The 13,664-nt window shown below is 44.4% G+C and overlaps 1 protein-coding gene across 2 annotated transcripts in view; it reads right to left on the bottom strand.

Annotated features, from left to right (window-relative positions):
- Positions 1 to 13,664, bottom strand: part of CENPC (centromere protein C) — a 526,811-nt gene that overhangs the window by 465,079 nt on the left and 48,068 nt on the right. For both annotated transcript variants that reach the window (XM_029600814.1, XM_029600824.1), the window contains 2 exons: positions 13,138 to 13,223; positions 5,436 to 5,657 (listed from right to left, as the gene is read on the bottom strand). In XM_029600814.1, coding sequence (XP_029456674.1) covers positions 5,436 to 5,657; positions 13,138 to 13,223 — 308 coding nt within the window. The remainder of the gene's footprint in view (positions 1 to 5,435; positions 5,658 to 13,137; positions 13,224 to 13,664) is intronic.

Below are 13,664 nucleotides of genomic sequence, written 5' to 3'. Positions count from 1 at the left end.
CTCCCAAATATTCCAGGGACTGTGAAGGGATCAGATGACTCTTCGCCTCATTGATCACCCAACCGAGGGACTGAATGCAATGGGTCACCTGGCGCACCGCCCGCATCTGTTGGTCGTGGTGGCAGCGGCCCTCAGGCAGGAAGTGGGTGATGGTTCACCCGTATCTCGATGATTAGCTGATTCAAGCCAAGTCAGAAAAGGACTGTGTGCGGGCGGTGCGCCAGGTGACCCATTGCCTTCATGATGCGGCCGTCCTAGGCTTAGAGCCCTTAGCTGAGGACCCCTCCCCCTCGCACAGCACATGTAGCGCAAAGTGAGAGGGAGTTCAAATAGGCAGACCATACCCCACAAGCCATGCAGGGCTCAAGCAGTGAGTTTTCTGCCGTTGCACCACGGGGACTCCCCCTGGGAGGAATCAAGTGCTGCCTTCGAGTACTGATGCTCCCCAACAAAAATGCCAGCAAAAATCAGCCCCAGCACCATCAGGGAGCCTTGTGGAAGTTGAAGAAGAAAAAACAAAATGGCCACCGCGCCAAAAGTAGACCCAGGACCGCTGCAGAGTCTCTTGTCAGGAGTCCCTTCACCACCCCAGGAAGGCTCCACGAAGACTGCTAGCTCTCCCTTCACATAAATAAATGAAATTGTGACCTGCCTGGCTCAGCTCCGCTGAGCAGACTGACTCACCCGAGGAGCCGTGACACTCAGCGAACTTTTTTTTTTTTTTTTAACTGAACTTAATTTAAGCAAATAAAAATAACTTTCCAACAGAGATACATTCCTGAACCAGCAGTCACGGAGAGGGAGCCTTTGGGCCTCTGAGGGAGCCAGTCCCCTGGCTATCAGAGGTCCCAGGACACATGGGCTAGCACTGCCAGGGGTATCCAAACCCTCATTTGCCTGGCTCTGCCTGAGGGATGGACCAGAAAACTGAACCTGGCACCTCGAGGAGCAAGAAATCTAAACCCAACTCAGAGCTGCAGGTATACCCCACCATCATCTACTGGAGACAGAAAAATACTGAGGAGCTGCAGGTGGCACTCTTGGTATATAGCAGTGCCTCGAAGATTTGTTCTCTGTCTCCATCTGCTGGTGGGAGTGCATAACCCACTGGTCTGGACTGATATGGGTATGAACAGGAAATATGCATTTTGTTTCCCTCCTCAATGTACATGCAGTGACCCATAATGACAAAGTGAAATCAGGTTTGTAGAAATTTTTGGAAATTAAAAAAAAAAAAAAAAAAGTGTTTTACATTTACGTATTCAGACTTTTTACTCAGTACTTTGTAGCGGCATCTTTTCCAACGATTACAGCCTCAAGTCTTCTTGGATATGACAACAATCTTGGCACAAATGAATTTTGGAGCTTTCTCCCATTCTTCTCCAGATCCTCTCAAGCTCTGTCAGGATGGATGGGAGCATTGATGCACAGCTATTTTCAGGTTTCTCCAGAAATGTTCGATCGGGTTCAAGTCCAGGCTATGGCTGGCCCACTGAAGGACATTCACAGACTTGTCCCGAAGCCACTCCTGTATTGTTTTGTCTGTGTGCTTAGGGTCTTTGCCCTGTTGGAAAGTGAACTGTCGCCCCAGTTTGATGTCCAGAATGCTCTGGAACAGGTTATCAAGGAACTCTGTACTTTCCTCCGTTTATCTCTCTTGATCCGGACTAGTTTTCCAGTTCCTGCAGCTGAAAAACATTCCCACAGCATGATGCTGCCTCCACCATGCTTCACCGTAGGGATGGTATTTGCTAGGTGATTAGTGGTATCTGGTTTCCTCCAGACATGACTTGGTATTCAGGCCAAAAAGTACAATCTTGATTTCATCAAACTAGATAATCCTGTTTCTCATGCCTTTTGGTAAACTCCAAGTGGGCTGTCATGTGCCTTTTACTGAAGAGTGGCTTCAGTCTGGCACCCTACCATAAAGGCCTAGCTGGTGGAGTGCTGCAGAAATAGTTTTCCTTCTGGAAGGTTCTCCCATCTCCACAGCAGAAGTCTGGCATTCTGTCAGAGACCATCGGGTTCTTGGACACCTCCCTGACCAAGGCCCTTCTCCCATGATTGCTCAGATTGGGCAGTCTGCCAGCTCTAGGAAGAGTCCTAGTGGTTGCGAACTTCTTCCATTTAAGACTAGAGACCACGGTGTTCTACAGAACATTCAATGCTGCAGCAATATTTTTGTACCTTTCCCCAAATTTGTGCCTCAAGACAATCCTGTCCCAGAGGTCTACAGACAATTCCTTCAACTTTATGGCTTTGATTTTACTCTGAAATGCAATGTCAACTGTGGGACCTTATATAGATTGGTGTCTCTTTTCAAATCACATCCAATCAATTTAATTTACCACAGGTGGACCTCAATCAAGTTGCAGAAACATCTTGAGAATGATTAATGCAAACAGAATGCACCTAAGCTCAACTGAATATTATAGCAAAGGTTCTGAATACTTATGTAAATGTAATATTTCAAGCTTTTTTTGGGGGTGGGGTTAATTTCTACAAATCTGATTTTGCTTTATTATGGGGTATTTGTGTAGACTAAGGAGGGAAAGCAATGCATATTATCCATTTTAGAATAAGGCTTCAACATAAAATGTGGAAAAAGAGGTCTGAATACTTTTTGAATGCGCCACACCTTTGTTCACTAGTGACAATGTCACAATGCTTCTGAGGAAACTGCTCTGCCACTGCCCAAAGCTGCCTTCAAAATATCCCACATGTATTGACCAATGAAGAACTGATCAGAGGAAACACAGACAAACAGCTCATTGAAAAACCTTCCTCCCAAAAAAGTAGTCAAGTTTCTTTAATTCATCCCCAGGAACAGAGAAATGGGTTCTGACCCTTGAGCATGGATAGACCACCATGAATTCAGACAGATTTTCAAATTCAGGAGCCTTCAACATAAGATACTACAAACTTCTTATTCATAGGAGTCAGAGAGGCAACTCCCACATCCTCACCTGTATTTCTTGAAAGATCTTGTGCACTGGGACTGCCACAATCTCCTTAGTAGGCTTCACCAACTAGAGGATGTCCAGCATTTTTTTCCTAGACTCCCTTCTTCTGCAAAGTAAATAGAATGCCCTCAGCCATTCTCAGAATAAAATCTGGAAAAGGAGAGGTTAATAGGCAGAGATTCTTCTTTTCTGTGGAGGATAGGGATTTGAAAGGAGATTGATTCCTTTTGATCATCTCCAGATCCATAGCCATATCCCAGGAGTATTCCAAGTCAGAGCTTGACAGGTAAGCTGGGACAAAGATCAGGATCTCTCTCAGCTAGCAGTCAAGGCCACAGAGAGAGGAGCATATCTACTGGGGCAAAGAAACTGAGGAACTCCAGCAGCTGAAAAAGGCTTGCTCCGCTGAAGATCACCATTGGTGCAGCAAACCTATGTTTATTCCCCTCCAGTAACTGACTGATACCAAGCCAGCAGGGAGCCATGGGATTCCACTGTTGGCTGAACATCTGTCTGCATTGACACCAATGTTCCGTACCACACTGTCCAAGACCTACTAAACCATCCTAGCCAGCATCTCCTCAAAGACTACCAAAACCAAACACCTTTTGGGAAGCAGGAGGTGGCCTCATCTTTATGAGAAATTTGAGTGTTTCAATGGTGGACATAAAGACCAGTGCATTGTCGCAATAACGGAGAATACATAAAGTAAGAGCCCTCCTCACTACGGGAACACTTCAGGGGTTTCATGAACACCTCTGCCCCTGGCTCTGTACATCCACAAAACCACCAATGTTGATGCTTCTTGACCTTCTCTCAATCCTCAGCATCTGAACACTTCAACCAAAGATGCTGAACCCTTTGCCTTCAAGTGGGAAGACAGAAGGTTATCACTGGTCCTTTCTGGTGTTTGATATCTAATCTAGGGAGTTAAATTCCCTTTCTATGCAGATGCACTGTGTCAAATACAGCTTCTGCAAACATCGGTGTCTATGCCGTCAATGTTGATAAGCCGGACTTGCAGTTTCTAAATCACTTTTCCATTAGGTGAAGTCAGAACCTACATCCCCTTATGGGTCATGATCAAGCAAAAACCACCACCACTAGATATCATAACTGGCCCCAGACACAGGGCACAGAGATCTGTGATTGTCATGCCCTGTCACACAGGGGATACCTCTTAGATCCATTCACAAATTTGTCCATTTGGGAAACCAAACGAATAAACCAGCAATGTGAAATCAAAAGATTCTGACTGATACACAGTCAATTCCACTTCTATGCACTGACACCAATGCATCACCAATATTTGAAAAAGAATGGAAACTTACAAGTAAGGTTAAAAAAAAACAAACCTACCTAAGGACTACGAAAAAAGAGAACGAACACAGCAGGGCCCTGCAGTAACCAATTCCTACCCAGACAAGATTCCGAAGAAGCAACAAGATAGCAATGATCCACGACTAGTGGGCCCTTCAGAAAAGATGGAACTCAAGAGGACCCATCGTGCCATGTGGCAGTATCACATATTGCACAACCAGTGAGATATGCTCAAAATTTCAGAAAATTTGAGGTAAAAAGTCTGTGCTTACCTGGTAGCATGTGTTCTCTGAGGACAGCAGGATGTTAGTCCTTTTTTGTTTTTTGGTAATAAGGCATAAATAGTTGTTAGCCAGGTAGACTTGGAAAAACCAGCATTTATCCCTGGGAGTGAGATCAACTATTGGAGATATATCAGGTACTTGTGACTGACTACTGATGGAGACTATCCTGGACTCAAAGGAATTTGTTTTGACCCAGCATGGCACTTATGTTCTCCGAGGGCAAGCCGGATGGTAGTCTTCACATGTCTGATCTCAAACTTTGAGATCAAAGTTCCCTGCTGGTCTCCAGCCGATGATGTCACCCACATGTGAAGACTACCATCCGGCTTGCCCTCGGAGAACATAAGTGCCATGCTGGGTCAAACCAAATTCCATTGAGTCCAGGATAGTCTCCATCAGTAGTCAGTCAGTCAGTCACAAGTGCCTGATATATCCCCAATAGTTGATCTTACCCCCAGGGATAAATGCTGGTTTACCCAAGTCTACTGGGCTAACAACTATTTATGCATTATTACCAAAAAACAAAAATGGACTAATTTTCACTCAAACCTTATCTAATTTCTACACTCACTCTGTTACTTTTATGATCACAGCATCAGAAAAAATGGTGTTACCCAGATTTACAACCACTGCCTTTTGCCATACAATGGGCAGTTCAATAAGAGAAACACCCTTAAAGTATCTATGCTAATTTTTATTATATGTCAACTATCTAATAAAAACCTTATGAATTTTATTTCAAGGTAAGTAACAAGGTCCACTATTTATAAATGCTTCACATGATCAACTAATTTCAATTATCCAAGTCAATTTCACATAAAAGACTTGGTAATTGCACAAAAGAAAGCCCCCTCTCCAAAGCACTTACTTGCCGTGCTGACAAATTTTTCACCGCTGACTTGGACACTTCTGAGACAGTGTCAATGTTCGTTCTCTTATTCGAACTCTGTCGCCGCTGGGTCTGTCTCTTATAAATCCTTGGTAGACTGTCTTGGTTTGAAACCGCAACTTTCGATCTAGTCACTTTCCTAAAATAAGGCTGTCTCTCTTCTGGGTGATCATTTTCCTCCACCGATCCTTCCAAGGATGACTACAAAAAAAAATCAAAGGCAACTTTGAATGCATGAATATATTTCCCAATGGGATTCATCCACGGGTAAACCTTACCCAGTTTGTAATCCATTTCCTCTCTCATGTTTGACCTTTTTAACATCTTCCATTAAAGTCACCATATTAGTTTGAAATTCATTCAAAGCATTATCATATGCCTCAACACTAGCGTGCGCACTCGAGCAGAATCCACTTTGACTTTAATCTGGACACTACATACACTTGTTTAATCAAAACCATCAGATCTAATGAACCCTTACTCAAGATATTCTTCTTATTCAAAAAGGAATTGTCTTCAGCATACCAATGAGGCTCTTTCATTATTTGTAGCCCATGAGGAATTCTCTGTGCCTATACATACTCTAAGTGTACTGACATGTAAATCAGTCCACTTTACAAGGTGATGAAGGTTGGACAAAAGTCACACGCCTTAACAAAATATTAATACAGACTGATTTACATGACAATAGATTCCATAGCCTGATTGTGCACTGAGTGAAAAAATACTTCCTATTTGTTTTAAATCTACCAGTTGCTAGTTTCATGGAGTGTCCTAGTCCTAATGTTTGAAAGAAAAAAATAATTATTCCCTATTTACCCATTCCACTCCACTTATGATTTTATAAATCTTGATCATATCCCCTCAGTCTCTTTACCAAGTGGAGAAGCAGCCTAGTGGTTAGAGCAGTGGGTTGATAAGCAGGGTTCTAATGCCATTGCTGTTCCTTGTGACCTTTAGCAAGTCACTTTACCCTCCATTGTATCAAATACAAATTTAGGAAACACCTACAATGCCTGAATATAATCTGCTTTGCAGTGCCTGAAAAAGTGAAATATAAAAATCATACAATAAATTAAAAAGCCCTAATCTGTTTAGTCTCTTCCCATAAAGGAGTCTTTCCATTTCCTTCATCATTGTTCCCCTTTTCTGTTCCTTTTCTGCATCTATGTCTTTTTTGAAATGGGCTGACCAAAACTACATACAATTCTCAAGGAGTGGTTGCACCATGGATCTACAAAGTCACCTGGACCGGATGGTCTGCATACTCAAAAATGAAATTTCTGATCTATTAGTTAAAATTTGTAATCTATCGTTTCAATCATCCATTGTACCTGAAGACTGGAGGGTGGCCAATGTAACCCCAATATTTAAAAGGGCTCCAGGGGCAATCCAGGAAATTATAAACCAGTGAGCCTGATTTAGTGCCAGGATAAATAGTGGAAACTATTCTAAAGATGAAAGTCATAGAGCATATACAAGGATATGGAAAACAGTCAACATGGATTTACCCAAGGGAAGTCTTGCCTAACAAATCTACTTCATTTTTTTTAAGAGATTAATAAACATGTGGATAAAGGTGTACTGGTAAATATAGTGTATATGGATTTTCAGAAGGCATTTGACAAAGTCCCTCATGAGAGCTTCTAGGAAAACTAAAAAAGTCATGGGATAGGAGGCAATGTCCTTTTGTGAATTACAAACAGGTTAAAAGACAGGAAACAGTAGGATTAAATGATCAATTTTCTCAGTGGAAGAGAGTAAATAGTTGAGTGCCTCAAGGATCTGTACTTGGACCGGTGCTTTTCAATATATTTATAAATGATCTGGAAAGGAATACGATATGAGTGAGGTTAACAAATTTACAGATGATAGAAAATTAGAGTAGTTAAATCACAAGCGGATTGTGATACATTACAGGAGGACCTTGTGAGACTGGAAGATTGGGCATCCAAATGGCAGATGAAATTTAATGTGGACAGGTGCAAGGTGCTACATATAGAGAAAAATAATCCTTGTTGTAGTTACACAATGTTAGGTTCCATATTAGGAGCTACCACTCAGGAAAAAGATCTAGGCTTCATAGTGGATAACACATTGAAATCGTCGACTCGGTGTGCTGCAGCAGTCAAAAAAGCAAACAAACAATGTTAGGAATTAGGAAGGGAATGGTTAATAAAATGAAAAATGTCATAATGCCTCTGTATCGCTCCAAGGTGCGACCGCATCTTGAATATTGTGTACAATTCTGGTCGCCGCATCTCAAAAAAGATAGTTGCGATGGAGAAGACACAGAGAAGGGCAACCAAGATGATAAAGGGGATGAAACAGCGCCCCTATGAGAAAAGGCTGAAGAGTTAGCGCTGTTCAAGCTTGGAGAAGAGACGGCTGAGGGGAGATATGATAGAGGTCTTGAACGAGTAGATTTGAATCGGTTATTTACACACTCTGATAATAGGACTAGGGGGCATTCCATTAAGTTAGCAAGTAGCACATTTAAGACTAATCTGAGAAAATTCTCTCTCACTCAATGCACAATTAAGCTCTGGAATTTGTTGCCAGAGGATGTAGTTAGTGCAGTTGGTGTAGCTGGGTTCAAAAAAGGTTTGGATAAGTTCTTGGAGGAGAAGTCCATTAACTGCTATAAGTTTACTTAGCGAATAGCCACTGCTATTATTTGCATCAGTAGCATGGGATATTCTTGGTGTTTGGGTAATTGCCAGGTTCGGCCTCTGTTGGTAACAGGATGCTGGGCTTGATGGACCCTTGGTCTGAACCAGCATGGCAATTTCTTATGTTCTTACCACCTCGTGACAAAGGAGGAGTGATTCCATGCCTCCCTGTTTGTTGATAAAACACATCGCCACTTGGATCAGGATTCCCTTGTTCAACAACCAGTCCCTGAACATAATGGATTGCCCAAAGCTCCAAGAAGTTTGACAGCGGGCTTCATGGGCGGACCACAGAGCCTGCGTGTGGAGGCCATCCACATGGGCTCCCCAGCCCTGAGGAGAGGCGTCAGTGGTGAGGACCACCTGAAGTGGGGCAGCCTGAAAGGGGAACATCTCTATCCTGGTTTTCCCACCAGGACAGAGATGTTTTCAAAGATTCTGTGACTAAGAGACGGGTCTCAAGGTCCTGGAAGGCCTGTTGTCACTTCAAGCTCAAGGTCCATTGCACCCTCTGCATGCACAGGTGGGCGAGAGTGGTAATGGTGGTCCAAACTGAGCAGAAGGCGAGCTGTCACCTGCTGGCTTTTGTGCATGAAGGCTGCCAAAAGGCAAGGGCTAGAGCCCGATCGAGAGGCAGAAATGCTTTTGCCTGCACAGTGTCCAGCCTGGCTACTATAAAGACCAGCTGTGGAGACAGGCAGAGGCGAGACTTCAGGAAGTTTACAAAACACCAGGGATTGCAAAGGTTGCACTGTCAAGGCTAAATCGTTCATTGCCCCTGCACGGGAGTTGCTCTTGATCAACCAGTCTAGGTATGGGAAAACATGCACCGTACAATGCCTGAAGTACGCAGCCACCACCACTAAGCATTTGGTGAAAACGCAATGGGCTGAGGCCAACCCAAAAAGATAGCATCTTGTACTGGTAATGACCTCTCCCCACCATGAAGCAGAGGTATTGTCTGTGGCTGAGGAAGATAGCTATATGAGCATAAGCCTCTTTAGATTGAGGGAGCAGAGCCAGTCTCCTCTTTTGAGGAGAGGGATCAAGAATGGGGCACATGCCTCAGTTTCTCTTCGGTATGAGGAAATACCTCGAATAGAACCCCCAGCCTTGCTGAGGGCAAGGAACAGGCTCTATCGCTCCTGCCAAGAGAAGGGCAGAGAGTTCTGTCCAAAGTATGGCCTGCTGGGCGGACGAACCCCACAATGACATGGAAGCCATCTGAAATTGAGCTGGTACCCCTGACAGACTATGGTAAGGACCAAAGTGATGGCCCTCCAGTGGGGGGCGAAGCCAATGAGCCTGCCTCCTACTGGGGGTACAGTTGGCTGCCTCGTGCTCTCTGCCAGTTAAAGCTTGTGGACGGGGCTTGCTGCTGCACTGCCTCAGGTCTGGGTGCCCGATGCCGATGGGGGCGGCCTCTGGAGCTAGCATGCAATGGGTGTGCTCGAGAGGCTGACTGATAATACTTCCGCTGCATGTAAAAGGGCTTTCTGGAGCTTGGCCTGGAAGATTTCCTGGCAGGAGCAGCGTCCAAAGTGCTAGCTGAGAGCTGCTGGATGATTTCGTGGTGGTCTTTCAATTGGGCCACCGCATCCCGGACCTTCTCCTCAAAGAGGCTGTCACCTGTGCAGGGGAGGTCTGCCAGCTTTTCCTGCACCTCTGGGTGGAGGTCAGAAGGCCGGATCCAGGCCATTCTGCGGGCGTCAAGGCCTATGGCGGCTACTTGGGCCATGGTCTCGAACACATCATACATAGGCTTCACATAGTGTTTGCCAGCCTCCAATCCTTGCAGGACAATAGCCGAGAGAGACTCTTGCTGCTGCTGCTGTGGCAAGCTCTCTGCGACGCTCTGGACTTGTTTCCAGAGGTTCCACTTGTATTGGGTCATATATAACTAGTAGACAGCTATATGGGCAATGAGCATAGCGCCCTGAAAAATCTTTCAGCCCAGAGCATCCAACTCCCTATGCTCTCTCCTGGGAGGGGCAGAAGCATGAGTATGGTAGCGTTTAGCCTTTTTGAGGACAAATTCTACAACCAACTGGTGGGGAAGGTGCCACCTCTCAAATCCCAGGGCCTGCTGTACCAAATAGGTGGCATCCGCCTTCCTATTAATCAGAGAGATGGAGATCAGGTGTTCCCACATCAAAAGGAGAAGGTCCTTAAAGATATCGTGGATGGGAACCACCATGATTTCCTTGGAAGCATCCACAAACTGGAGCACCTCCAGCATCTTATGCTGCACATCTTCGTTCATGAGAAGTTGGAAGGAGATAGCCTCGGCCATGGCCTGGACAAACCCCACAAAGGAGAGCTCCTCCAGGGGGGAATAGATGCCTTTCCTCTGGCGGAGAAGGCTCAGAGAGGGGTCGTCTGAATACTCAGTGGAAGACTCAGAGGAATATTCACCTCAAGGGTCATAAGGGCCTTCCTCCTCACAGAGGCCATCACGGGACTGCCACAGGCAATGCTTGTGGAGGATCTGAGCCCTGGGCCCCGATGGCTTCAGAGGCTTCGAGGGCCCCGCAGGAATCTATGGTTCCCTTGCTACCGGGGGAACAGACAGTCACGGGAGGCCACAAAGCCTGGGCATACAGCACTGGCCTTGGCTTCCTCCTCATAAGAGCCAAAGATAGGGATTGCTCCCGAGGGAGGCATCAGTGGTCGCTGGGGAACTGAAAGTCCTTCCGGCACTGGCTGCATTGGGAGTACACCAAAAAGGACATCTAGATGCTCGAGCAGAGATACTAGGATAGACGGCAGAAGCTCCAGCACCGGCATGGACGCTCCACAGAGCTCTTAGTACCGTGGTCTGCATCCTGCAATCCAACACCTTCTGAAAGTCCGATGAGGCCAGGACTGAGGGGGGAGGGGGGAGGGGGGAGGGGGGGGATGAGGCAGCATGGTGCCCGGCACCAATGTCTGTGGGGGAACACCTGGGCACAGAGGAGGATTGGGCCTCCAAGGACCAGGGTCGCTTTGGTAGCAGTATGGCAGCCACCAGAACCACCCCGGAACCACCACCATCGGCAACAGATGTCTATGCTTGCAGAATCTCCCACAGTGCTCAGCCTAGTCCTTCCCCGGCACCGAGGAGGCGGAGGATGCCAACGTCCTGGAAACAGGTGAGATCATGGAGGACTGATCACCGTTCCCTCAATCCTATCGAGCATATCGAGGGGTTCCCCTCGACCCCCCCCCCCACCAGCATCTATGACTTTGACATGGGTTTGGATGGAGCAGATTTTCTAGGACTGAAAAGTTTCTCCATCTTATCCAGGCTCGCACAGCGGCCTTTGGGAGTCACCTGGTCACATAGCTGATACCTTCGGACATCATGCGAAGCCCCCAGGCAGAGAATGCAAACCTCATGCTGATCCGTGATTATTATGGTCTGCAGGCACCGAAAGCCTAACGCCATCATAGAAAATAGATGACCAGCAGTCACCGAAAAGTGAGATGCTGGGAATCCACCACAAAGAAGCAGAAAAAAAACCAGAAGTACTAACATACCATGCTGAGGGGGCATCGACCACGAAGGGGGACCTGACGATGGAGTTTAAAAAAATAAAAGCAACAAAAAAAAAAATAAAAACACTTTTCTCAAAGAAAAAAAGAAAAGAGCAGAGCTCTACAAACCATGAGGCAACTGCACCTCGGAAAGAGACTGAAGGGGGACCTCACGTGGATGCGGGGATAGTGGCATGCTGGGCATGCTCAGTGTGTTGGTCAAAGCTTCTAGAAACTTTGCTAAAAGTTTTCTGTGCAGGGCTCCATCGGCTGATGTCACCCACATGCGAGGACTACCATCCTGCTTGTCCTAGGAGAACTCATATTTTAAAAAAATATAAAGAGTTAAAAAAGAAAATCAAGGTATACTACTAGAAAAATATAACTATGTCTGAAACGCCTGGGTTTCTTTAGGGCCCTCTTAAAATCTTAGTGGTTTGTATGGACTTAATTTCTAACAAAATGGAATTCCATGTTATTGGCCCCACAATAGAAAATGCTCTTTCCCATATACCTATAAGCCTGGTATGTTTTGCAGCTGGAATGTCAAGAAGCAGTTCATTAGTTGATCTGAAATCTGTTAACACATAGAAATGTAGTATTGAGCTCATCCATGGACTAGTGATATTATGCAGGTGGTTATGAACTGCTGAGAGTTTTTTGTATGCTATTTGCCATTTGATTGGAAGCCAGTGAAAAGATTCTTGATCCAGTCCTTGAATCCAATTGATAAAGGCTTTAGATAAATCCCTGACTTTTGATATGAAAATGTTTTGTCCACTTATGTGGGATAAAAGTTTATTATTCAAAGAATGAGCTTAAGTATGGGTAGGAGGCTCAGAAAGACACAAAGAAATTATCTACCTTTCAAAGACTTTGTTTTCACAACTTGGAATACTAGCCAAAAGATAATTAAAATGTGCATGTTAAATAATGTTTAAAAGTAAGTTCTCATCTCCTTTCAAGGGTGCAAGTCTTCTTCAGATGCAGAAAAGCAGCATCAGGGCTATCTGAATGTGCATTAGCAAAACTGCATTTGCCCCCTACTTCTAAAGCTTGTCCATGTAAAGTAAAAAGGCTGTTGGGAATCCAGTGACAATCATGACCATGAAAATGAATCCACATCAGGTTTTGTTTTTTCTGGGTGGGGTCTCTGTGGTATTTTTATAAGCTGGAGGGATATTGTAATTAAACAACAGTAGATGACAAAATCAAGTATGAGGAATTTCCACCACTAATTCTAGAACTAAAAGAAACCAAAGGGAAAAGACTGATATAAGCATAATAAATCTTTCAGTCAACAATGGCAATAGAAAATATACAGAGAATATAAACAGATAGAGAACAATTAAAATGATCACTGATCAGATTCCTACCTCCCCCCTTTTTACTTTCTTACACAACTCCTAACATGAAATTTAGTAATGGATTGTTGCTGAGTTTTATTGGGAGATTTTTCCCCCTACAAAGCAGTTCAGTATTCATTTTCTCACCTGTTTGCTAGCATTGCTTGTTTCACTAATGTTAGGAGTTGAACTATGCAGTGGAACAGGATATCCCAGATCATTAGATGCAAATCCTATGAACAAAAAAAAAAAAAAAAATTAATGAGTGGAAACTTCCCCTTAAAAATACATCACAATTTTAAAATATTTTTATTAAAAAAAAAAAAAAGTGTTAAACATTTATACTTGATTCCTCTTTCCCCAATATTGTTTCCAATTCGTTTCAACACTGCATGTTAAAGACCTTAAAAAAAAAAATTTATCAAGATTGAACTATCTGGCAGAAAGTGTCAATACCAAAATTTAAGGACAGAGAGCAATTCTAAGAAACAGGTCAGCCATTAATTTAAGAATTGTGACCCAATGGCTATTTTGCATCAGAGGTTTTAGAAATTGAATTTTCTCCTGAGGCAAAAAAAATCAAAATAATTGTGCTGCCTCATGGGCCCCTCAGCTGATTGTAGAGCTTAGAGCTAGGTACTCAACTCAAGGGAAGAAGAAGGGAATTAAGCATG

This window comes from Rhinatrema bivittatum, chromosome 1, assembly GCF_901001135.1.
Source record: "Rhinatrema bivittatum chromosome 1, aRhiBiv1.1, whole genome shotgun sequence".
Taxonomy (NCBI): domain Eukaryota; kingdom Metazoa; phylum Chordata; class Amphibia; order Gymnophiona; family Rhinatrematidae; genus Rhinatrema; species Rhinatrema bivittatum.
This window is presented reverse-complemented; position numbering and strand designations above follow the sequence as displayed.